This window comes from Taudactylus pleione, unplaced genomic scaffold (assembly GCF_031769625.1).
Source record: "Taudactylus pleione unplaced genomic scaffold, aTauple2 ptg000559l, whole genome shotgun sequence".
NCBI classification, from domain to species: Eukaryota; Metazoa; Chordata; class Amphibia; order Anura; family Myobatrachidae; genus Taudactylus; species Taudactylus pleione.
The window spans coordinates 1,278,452-1,289,985 of NW_028284961.1; the positions used below are offsets into that span (position 1 = coordinate 1,278,452).

Genomic DNA, 11,534 nt, shown 5'->3' on the forward strand with positions numbered 1-11,534 from the left:
CGCATCGCGCTATATGATTCCCCCATGGTGTGCATATCCACTCATGGGCGCATTTCTCATTCTATGCGTGAGCGATTCGCTGCTCCAGCAGCAACAATATAGCTGGCCTTATCTGTAGTTATTTCTGCTTTCTAAACATTTACATCTTAACTGAATTAATTTGTAATGGATACTTTACACTTTTTTCTACAGATAGAATTTGGTGATGGCTGGCACCATAGAAAAATCTAGAAGTATTCTTTGAGTTTATGGAGCACTGCAAAATAATAGTCCCCAAGGGGCACAAAGAGCTGCTTATTTACTCTTTCTGCCTTTTTTTTGGGATTTGCTCTTTCTACTTGCTCTACTTGCAATTTCTTCCATTCTCTTTTGATGCTCGAATTGGTCCTGCAGGCTCTGCCTCTCAAATTCTCTCTGCAGTCTCTTCATCTCCTCCTCTTGTTTCTCTTTTTCTCTTTGTTGTCGTTTTTCTTCCTTCCCCAATGTAAATTTCATTTCACGCTGAAACGAAACATTTTCTAAGGCTTTCTGTGATTCTAATTCCATTCTTTGGTTGTGCAGTACTTTGTTGTGAATATAATTAAATACAAATAGTTTCCGTTTTGTCATTTCCTCCTTTGGGTTTCGTGGCTGATTCCCTCGGAACTCGGCATCCTTAACAACTTCAAATAAAATGTTAATGACAGACTCGTGTATCTCTGATGTCTTCACATGGTTTTCTAGGGTGTAATTTTCTAGAGAAAAAATACAATAAGTTCCTATGTCCCGAAATATTTTTTCTATGACAGACAACTTCCCATCCTGGTGTTTTTTGTGGGTGAGAATAACAATAGGAGTAATTTCTGTAAAAAAATAAAATAATGTATTACTTGATATTGTGGGATCATATTTCCAAGTTACATTTTGCATATTGTGATGATTATTATTATTATTATTATTATTATTATTATTATTATTATTATTATTATTATTATTATTAGTAGTAGTAGTAGTAGTAGTAGTAGTAGTAGTAGTAGTAATAGTAGTAGTATTTGATTAGCTTTTTTTCCACCCATACTCTCTCTTTGGATATATTGCTTTATTTGTGTGCTCTACAGTAGTTTATCTGTTCAACACCAATGAAACCTTGTGATGTGATTTAAATAAACAAAAACAATAGTAGTCCTTTTGCAGTTTGCATAAAGTTATCTGACATAAAACAGAAGTGGTCAAATCTTAATTTTTATTTTTTTATTTTTTATTATTGCTATATTTGTCAGCTAAGTAGCATGTGTGATCATTTTGATAGTGAAAGTTACCTGTCATGCGCGTGGTTGTATCAAACAGTTCTTTCAGCTCATCCCGTTCACGAGGGTCAATAGATTTTGTTACTCTACACAAAACACAAGAAATGACTGACATTATTATAAATATCTTTGAACTTTTCTCACCTTTTATCATATAACCAATATTAACAACATTTTTATACTTAAGAACATTTATATCAATATTCATTTTTACAAAAATATTGTGAAAACAGGGTATTTTCATATCCATTACACATTATTTTAGTATCATTTAAATGTATTAAATGTTTTCCAAATAGAATGAGCCTCAACTTTTTGGACGTTGAGACTCATTCTATTTGGAATTTGCACCCCATCCATCTGCCCTTAGGTGTTTTTAAACACCAGCCTAGGTTCCTGCATTTCTGTCTACATATTAGAATGGGCACTATTACAGGTATGTCCTTTATAAATTTAACATAATGTGTTAGTATTAGGGATGTTAGGGACCCATCTTATGGGGTTCACCTTGACGAGGTGGATGGGCAAACTTTTTTGGGCAAACATTTACTAAGAACCTCACTTATACTCCATGTTAATTGTAGAGTTTATCAGGATTATTTTTTCTATCATTATACTTAGTACCTAGAGTGTTCACCTGCATTCTATGTCCCCTGCATTGTACTAAAAGTCTCAGCATGGCAGCACCTCCTATTATGTTTAAAATTAGAGTGTGCAGTCCAAGCCCACCCCCTTACTACTTGTAACAAAGATAAATCAAAATTATAATAAAGTCAGTCATGCCAACAATAAATATGAAAAGTTAGTGTCCAAAACAGTCCATTAAAAGATTCAATTAAGTCAAGTAGACTCTTAATTCCAGCTGCTTCATCCCAAATACCTCGTACAAGGAATAGAAGATGATGAATTACCAGAATAGAGGAACCATCAGCAAAATACATCATAGATCATTTGGAAGGGTGTTATAGATCTATAATAGCAAAGTATATGCACTTGAAATTCTGGGAATATAAATCAGTGATACCAAATGGTACCTTGTACCTACAGCCGATGGAGAGAAGTGGTCCACCAAAACCCCTAAGAGGAAAGTAATTGTAAAGAGTGGGTACTTCAGCACTGGTAAGGATTAAACTAAATGGTAAAAATATTGTAAATGACATCTATGACATGATACTGTGACTAAGCTAACCCTCTAGGCTGAGTACACACTAGAGCAATATCGGCACAATATGTTGTTTTGATGCAAATTGAAATAACATATCATGTGGATCGCACAGCTCCCATGCAGTGACATCAGGTACATTCCATCTGATGTGCTGTACATTAGATGGAATGACACAGGTGACACCATGTAGGTGAGTGGAGCAGGGGAAAGATATATTGGGCAGTCATACACCACATTGTCCAGTTTGTATGGCTGACTGCTATATCGTTAGCTTGGGCGGCAGGGCGACCTTGATACACATAGTTCTAATATGGACCCTCCCTAACTCTTCCATATTGTGAGAGCTTTTAAAACTTTTTGTCCAATAATTTGTTACAGTTTGTGGAAATTAACCACCTTAAAGTGGGTTTTATGTAAGAAATGATAGGTAACCCTAAAAAATTGATAGATGGATAACTTTTATTTCGGTTATAATTGGCATCATAATAACATATGATAACATATGATAACTTTCAAGGATACATTAATTTAAAATGTACAAAAAAACGACATCACTATTACAGACAGATAATTAATATAAACCAGTACTTTGTTAAACATTGTCCCAGCAACAATAATTAACATATAGGCATAACATCAGATCAAACAACATTATACAAAAATAAAAGATACATTACAACAAATAAAGCATACAGTTGAAGGAAAAATCAAAAGCTCAGAATTCTAAGAGGCAGACAGTAGGAGAGTAACTTTTACTGTCCTGTACAGAGCATACAAAAATTAATTTACGTCCATACTAAGAGATCTGACTGAATCAGAATAAGGTCCTTAGTTGGCACTGAACTCACTGTCCCTACACTGCAACACAGAAATCTATCTACATATCCTAATATAGTAACTGCACTCCTTCACCCTATAACCATGTCAGATATTATTACAAAGCACACATATTTATTGTTGCTTTTACCAGGACAGTTAGCCAATTCATTTTTCAAATAAATATCTAAATTTATACCAATTTGTATGTGTAGATCGTCAATAAGTTTTATTTTTCCTGTTTTTCATACAGTATATTACATGTGAAATGAGCAAAAAAAACAACTGCATGCATTATTATTTTTATATTTTACTGAAAAAAGTTGCCCCCCAAAAAACTAAAATAAAATAAAAGTGAATTAAGCAGATTTAGCAATAAAACAGTACTACTGGTGTAATTGGCAAGTGGGTGTAACTGTCCTCATATGAGGACGTAAATCCATTTAATTCTGGAGGAGTTGGAAAAAATTCACAACAACAGAATGCTCACTGATCGAATTTTCATTTGTACCATTAGAAATACACATTTACCAGAGAATGATGGTCTCTTACCTGTACACAAACATTGGAACAATAAAATCAGATGGTTTTACATTGATCTCTGCTTCCACAATCCTGTCCACTACTTCAAATCCTTTGTTCCACTCAAAGTAATTGTCCAAAGGTAACAAATTTCCTTTAAAAGTAAAATATATATTTAGTGTAATAGATAAAAACATAACACACACCATCTCAAAAATACTATTTACTTGCATTTAGCTGAAAATCATTCATTCATTATACCCCTTTCAGATCTTCATCAAAATCACAGGTTTTTGCATGTGAATGAGCATCAACCCGGGATTTTCTTATGTCTGAAAACAAACAACCCGGGACAAAGTTCGGGGTCCTTGACCCTGTTCTTTACCAGGGACTTGCTAAGACCCAGGAATTTGCCATGTCTGAAAGGCTTATTAGAGAGAGTGGTTACGTTCCAGCTTTTAGAATGGATTGTTTGCAGAATTAATGGATGTTTTCAATAATCAAAAGTCAACCAAAAGTCAACCACTGGTCAACCACTTCCTCAGTCAAGAGTCAACAAATTCCTCACTCAGGGGAAAAGGAAGTGGATTATTAACTGGTTTAACTATTTTTCTGCTGGACATAGTACGTTAAAGGCAAAACTGACATAAAATCACCAGAATACCTTAATTTTCAAACATGACATATCACAACTTACCATTCCATTTTCCAATTTATAGATCTTAATTAAGATCACTGACCAACAAGTTTGCAAGTTTGCAGTTTGAGCTATCCAGTCAGCCGGAACATAAAAAAAGGTTCATCTTATATATAAAATTCATTGGTCTGTTTGATTGTCTGTTATGCATTCAGACACCCCTGCACCGATTGTGATGAAACCGATGCAAGGTGGTCCAGTTGGATCCTGGACAGGTTTTAGTGGGGTTAGGGTTCCAGTCGGACCTCCCATTGGTGTATGCTGGGCAGAACCAGAAGACACACTAGCAGGTTGAAGTCCTGGTCGGACCTCATATTGGTATATGCTGAGCAGAACTTTGACTTGGGGATTTTGGTCAGAACTTTGACCCAATGAGTCTGTTCTGAGCCTTTCACTGAGTGGTAACATAGGACCTCAGAAGACACAAAAGGGGTTTAAAGTCCCAGATGGATCTCCCCTTAGTGTTTGCTGGGCAGAACTTTAATCCCAGGGAGCCTGTCCTGGGCCTTTCTCTTAATGGATCTGGATGAAAAATTAACAGAGGGGTGGCAATTGGTCTGGGATGCCTAATGTAGTGGTTGGCATTCCTTTCAGACCTCACAACATAGTGCTCCAGGAAGAACTTTGACTCAGGGACTCTGTTCTGTGCCCTCCACTGGATGGATTTGGATGACATCACATAATAAAACCTAATAACTTGAAGATTTTTACCTGGGCAAAGCTGGGTACTTCAGCTAGTTATACATATTTATGAAGTTGTCACTAACTACAAAGTAAAGGCTCAAACAACTAACAAATGATTAAATATTTTATGGAACACAATCAATTAACTTATTTTTGGGACAAATTAATAAATAAAAAAGATAATAACATTTTACTTACAGTATAATATTTAAAAATTATAAAGAGGCCAATAGTATTTAGAAGTGAAATAATGAAAGCAACAATATGTTTGTTTATTGATGCCTAAATTAATCTATTAATCCCTTAAATAATGAAGGTTTTCTCATGCCTGTGCTCAGGTAATTTTCCGACATTAACACTCATCATATTCCAACATAAATATCTATGATTTTTTAACCAGCACAAATTATATCTTTTTATTATAAAGATTCTTTGTATGTTTAGAATTATCAGTAGTCTTTTTACTCATTCTAACATGTCAAAAAAAAAACATATACCAAATTGTCTAAAACATGTTTCAAGAAAGGGAACTAAAGAAAACATGATTTTTTTCTGTCTTATAAACACCATAAATACATAGTTTATAGTTCTTGTTTTATCAATATCCATATTTCCAAAATAGTAAAAAGGATTCTAAGTTTAGATTTTGACAAACAAAATCTGCCTCATATTTTTGCTGCCTTAATTTAAAATCTAACTACATTATGTGTAGGGAGAATATGGTAACCCAACAAGGCCACCATTTTTACCATTTTATAAACTAGATAACCTAATGCATCCCCACCCCATCTGTGGAAAATGTTATTTTGTGTAATGTTTCAGTTATTGGGTAGGATTCAATTAGCTTTGTTAACTGAACGGGTGCTAATTGATCATCAGCCAATATTGATTTAGCCCTGCTTGGGGATTTCTTTTTGGGTCTCCTGAGACATCCACATTAACTGTGCAGTTATTCAGAGCTAATTCCCAGTTAACGCACAAATCAGTGAATTTATCATAGATCCTGTGCATTAATGCCCAATAACTGGTGTTAATGCACATGTTTATTGTGTGTAACTAGGCTATTGGTGAATGCAGAAAGCTAATTGAATTTCCCCGGGTTTTAAAGTCCAAGGGTACCTCCCATTATTATCCATGGTAATTTACCATGGGTAATTGAATTCCCCCATTGTCTGATGATGACTAGACAATAACTACTAAGGGGACATATCATTTAAAAGAGGAGAGTCCCTTCATTCAAGACAGTATGTAGGAGATAGGGCAGAGTATGCCATTTTCTGAGAATGTAGTCAGAATCCCGACAGATTGCAGAGGTAAGTATCAGGGTTAGGGAAAGGCTTAGGGTTAGGGGGAGGGTTAGACAATAAGGAGAGGGTTTGGGTTAAGCTGCGATGGGAGGATTAGGTTTAAGCTACTGGATGGAAGGGTTATGATTAGTCTGCAGGAGCAGTGGGTTAGGCTAAGGGTTATAATACTTACAGAAATTTGTTGGGATTCTGACTGTCGGGATGTCACTGTTAGTATTCTCACTGACAGCATCTGACCGAAGGGATCCCGTACCCAAAGCCCTTCTCCCATATATGGAAAACTATTATTTTCTGTAGTGCTGGGAAATCTGGTGATCACAGGTGTATTCTGTGTTCATAAAATAAAAGTCCTAAATTACAGTCTACAGGCAAAAAAGTAAACTTGTTATGTTTCAGGTATGTTTAACCTCTTCGATCTTTTACTATAAGTTTTGTTATGTAGATATGGTCCATAAGATCCATTTCCACTATGCAATACAGAAATACATGATGTTAATAGAACAAAAGATAATGAATCCCTCGCATTTATCCTCCTTCTTATGCTTCCTTTCTTTTAATTTTATTATTTATCAACTTTCTTTCTTTGTAGGGGAGATGTACTAAGCTTTGTAGAGTGATAAAGTATCAACCAATCAGCTCCTAACTGTCACAATGCAGGCTGTGTTTGAGAAATGACAGGAGCTGATTGGTTGGTAGTTTATCACTCTCCACTTTATCACTCACCAAGGCTTATTACATCTCCCAGAATAACTTTTAAAAATGAGTAGAAGTTGGCATAAGGTCTCCTATACCGACCCTCCTGAGAGCTATATAATAAGGATAGCTCTCGATCATATCTCAAGACAAAACACATTAAGGTAATATTAATTCATAATTATCTTAAAAGACCTACAAATCAATTATGGCAGAGATAATTATTAAGGAGAATTATTTCTAATGTTTATTATAATTTTACATTTAAATTAAAAACCAACATTAAAAATAAAATAAGAAAGGAAATAAATATCACATAACATATTAATTTCCATATATTTAATCATTAATGATGGAATTAAACTATAGTTTGCATGGTTTAAATACATTTCAAGGTAAAATATGGAATAATAATGTAATTTGCTGAAAAATTAAGAGTATCAAATCTCTTAAGTAGTTTTGTTGCTTCCAGGTGTTTTACTTATGCAAATAAGATGCATATTTTGAACAGGAAAGATGCTCAGTGTGGCCGAGTTATCTAGGATTTGAAACGCAGAGAGGGGATGCATGACATGACTGAAGCCACAGTGTATGAGGACATGTCTGTATGCAATTTTATTTGCTTTAAGCCAGGGATGTCTCAAGAGGAGGGGGCTCGTGTGCATTCCCTGTGCAGGACCCCTCCTCTCATCCTGGCGGCCAGCCACCGCAGAATCAGTAGACTCTGGACACTAGAGTGTGCCCAGAGTCTACTGCGCATGCGCAGAACACCGGAAAAATGGCCGTGGCAGCCATTTTCTGGTGTTCTGTGCAGTGCTGACACCTGATGTGGTACCACAGACAGGTAGGTTTTAGATAATATGGGTGCAGGGTGTGTGGTGCGGTGCCCCTGTGGACCCATAGGCCCATGTGCCCTGCACACCCTGCATCCATTCTAGATATGCTCCTGCTTTAAGCAGCCTGTCCACATAAAAACCTCCAAACACTCATCCTGCAAACTAAGGGCCTGATTCAGCAAGGATCGCAGATACGATTACGCACGCAGATGGACGATTGTTGCATTATGGTGCATGCATATGCATCGCAATGAGCATGTGTGAACCCACTACTGTGATCACAGTGTGATTGACAGGAAGTGATCTTTTGGGGGTGGTGACAGGGGGTGGTTGGTGAAACATCGGCATGTCAGTGCATTAGAACACCGTTACAGGGTAAATTACTCACTGCGATGACATATGCAGCCTGAGCTCTCACTGTGTACTGGAAAGTTAGCAATTTCTGAGTAACATCTGACCTTGTGCAACTGTGCGTGAGGCTCTAATGTTACCGATGCTTTTACAGCCTTGCTAAGTATTACGGACGTGGGTAATGGGAAGTGCGTGTCCCTATGATGTGCTGAGATTACATTGCGATCACAGTCATTAGCAGCATTGATTGCACTTGCAATCCGTAGCTGAATTAGGCCATAAATCCCCTCCAGTCACCTAACATAATTTACATGATATATACTGTATTTGAAATATGCTACTTGTTTATTGTATTAAATATATTTAGTTTATGTACATCAGTGTTTCCCATTACCAGAGCCCAGGGTCTCCTAACAGTGCATGTTTTCATGGGGTGGGTATGGGATGCCAGTGCTTGGGATCCCGCCGGTCAGAATCCCAATGCCGGCATCCCGATCATGTTACATTGCCGATGCCTAAAGGTAAGTACTCCTAACCTAACCCCTAACCCTACCCCTAAACTTAGCCCTCCATCCCCACAGCCTAAACCTTTAGTGCCTAAACCTAACCTTCCCTCCTCACACCCTAGACCTAACCTCTCCCTGCATCCTAAACCAAATCCTCACCCTAGTGCCTTATCCTAACCCCTAACCATCTCCCTAACCCCAGTACTTACCTTCTCGATGCTGGTGCTGAGATTCTGATAAGTGTAATGATTCTGACCACATACCGTTTTACAGATCTCCTCAGTATCATACTTATAATAATTAGTTCCACCTGTTTTATTTTAAAATGTGTCAGTTAGTAATGAAAACACCTGTCACTTACTGTACTAGGAGATCTGTAAAACATGTACTATTAGGGGTCTCTGAATACTAGGAAACACTGGTGCACATAAACCAGATATAAGTATTTCATGACAAACAAATGATAAAACAATAAAAGTTTAAATTCTGGTTACATATTCCGGTAACATTAATCACACTTACCGAGCTGAGCAAAGATTTCTCCAGTCTCATTACTGTTCATTGTTAAACAGCCCCGATTATCGACCAGAGTGATGTTCTCTGTGAGCTGGTAGGTCCGTCTCTCTTTGGTGATACCCCCATCACCATCTGCTGCTTCTGCATACTCTATGAACTCTGTGTTGTCCCAGACGTACTTACAGGTGTTGATAAATGATGACTTCCCGTGACCCATATACCCAAAAAGCTGCAAGCAAAGTCGCTTAAAACCCTGGTTACCCCAATTACACCTGTCAAAGCTAAAGTCTTTTATTCTACGTCTAAGTAGAGTGTCACCCATGGCTGTATCTGAGACTGAGATGTCTATGTTCTGTGTACAGATAAATCCACTGAGAGAATTCAAAGTCTTCCTTTTACAATCTTCTGGTACATGCAGTAAACTTTTTATAGACCATTTCTGGGATTTAAGCCTCTCAAATCTATACATTAGCTGTAACTTCCTGCTATATCTAAATGCTGTGTCTAAATTCATTCCACGCTGTTCAGAGCATTTTGTAGATCCCCTGTTATGTAACTGCATGTAACATATTTATTTTCTCTATTTGGACGTCATGAGCATAATACAGTGGAACAATTAATAAATCATTTGGAATTTCTAGGGGACATACATGCAAATGTTATGGTATGTGAGGATCAAAACAAATGATTCAATTGATTACAGAGATCAATAAGACCATAATTAGCATATGCATAGATGACTTTATCATGACTGGTTTTAGCAACACAAACTTCTTTGAAACCATTGACACTTTTTTTTTACCAAATGGCCCTCAAATATTATCTTTGAGATAATAATCTATTTAAAAAAATGATTGAAATTATAAAAATATTTCACTGAGTGGTTATGAAACGTTAAGACTATGTGTAATCAGCGCTGCAACTAGGGGGGGGGGCTAGAGGTGCACGTGCACCGGGTGGGGATTGCGGGGGGGTGAAAAAGCTGACTCGTCCATCTGAAAATGGCCGCCGCCGAAGAGGAGACTTACTGGACCTCTAGTGTCTGTCTCTTCCTTAGCGGCGGCCATTTTTGGATGGCCATTTTCAGCAGATTCCATGCAGGCTAGCCGTCTGCATGGACTCTGCTGAAAACAGCCATCCAAAAATGGCCGCCGCCAAGGAAGAGACAGATGCTAGAGGTCCTACTGGACCTCTAGTGTCTTTTAGCAGAGCGAAATGCACACAGCATTCCCGGAAGTGCCGGGAACGCTGGCACTGCAGGGAGAAGATGCTGAGAGCTGCATCTTCTCCCTTCAAATCCCCTGGCAACGAGTATAAACCCCCCTGGAAACGAGCATAAACCCCATGGCAACAAGCATGTAACTCCTGGCAACGAGCATGGAACCCCATGGCAACGAGCATGTAACCCCTGGCAATAAGCATAAACCCCCTGGCAATGAGCAGGTAATTTTAAAGTAATTAGAAGCATTACTGTGGGGCATAAAATGGTGTCGGGCAAATATGTAAGTGGCACTTTGGTAATAGGCATTACAGTGTGTGGCATAATGTGTAATGGGCATTATGGTGTATGGAATAATGTAAGTCACTATACCAGGGACGTCTGAGTAGTGCACTGCTTTATGGAGGAGGAAGGACAAACCCCAGGTACAGGTAGGGAGGGGGCGCAAAATTGCTGCCTTGCACCAGGTGACAGATATCCTAGTTTCGGCCCTGTTGTAATACACTTTGAATTTTTTTGAAGGAGTGCTGCCTCATCATTTTCTGCACTGAAGTATGCTATTACTTCACAAGGGAGATAATATCACTATGAAATATTTGGGAAGGCACCCATAATTTCTAACTTTTATCCAGAGTGCCAAACCACAACAATATATTTATATATATATTAGAGATGAGCGGATTTGGTTCTCGGAGAACCGAACCCGCCCAAATTTTGCAGATCCGAGTCAGATCTAAGCAGGTGCGGAGTTTCCCACCTGACTCGGATCTCAAAATTGAGGCAAAACCATAGAGTCGGAAATCTTGCGGTTTGCGAGTTTACGTCTCTATGATCTATGTAGTATATAGGGACCACGCGATGGATGCCATTTCAATCCAGCTGTGGAGACTGAACAGGGATGGTGGGTAGTGTAGAGCTGGGAGAGTGGTGATGTGT

The 11,534-nt window shown here is 37.9% G+C and overlaps 1 protein-coding gene across 1 annotated transcript; it reads right to left on the bottom strand.

The window, feature by feature from the left end:
- Positions 1–294: 294 nt before the first annotated feature.
- On the bottom strand, positions 295–9,701 carry LOC148481841 (uncharacterized). The gene is made up of 4 exons (XM_088452924.1): positions 9,386–9,701; positions 3,820–3,943; positions 1,299–1,372; positions 295–842 (listed from the first exon to the last, which is right to left on the bottom strand). Exons 1-4 carry the CDS (start codon positions 9,699–9,701, stop codon positions 295–297), a joined length of 1,062 nt encoding a protein of 353 aa, XP_088309050.1.
- Between the last annotated feature and the right edge of the window lie 1,833 nt (positions 9,702–11,534).

What these genes read in the sequence shown, in the direction of transcription:
- LOC148481841 (XM_088452924.1), bottom strand. Translation starts at nt 9,701, where the DNA reads ATGGGTGACACTCTACTTAGACGTAGAATAAAAGACTTTAGCTTTGAC. An exon ending in AGAAATCTTTGCTCAGCTCG is followed by an intron (nt 3,944 to 9,385) that starts GTAAGTGTGATT and finishes TTACTTTTAAAG; the next exon opens with GAAATTTGTTACCTTTGGAC. An exon ending in GTTCCAATGTTTGTGTACAG is followed by an intron (nt 1,373 to 3,819) that starts GTAAGAGACCAT and finishes TGTTTTGTGTAG; the next exon opens with AGTAACAAAATCTATTGACC.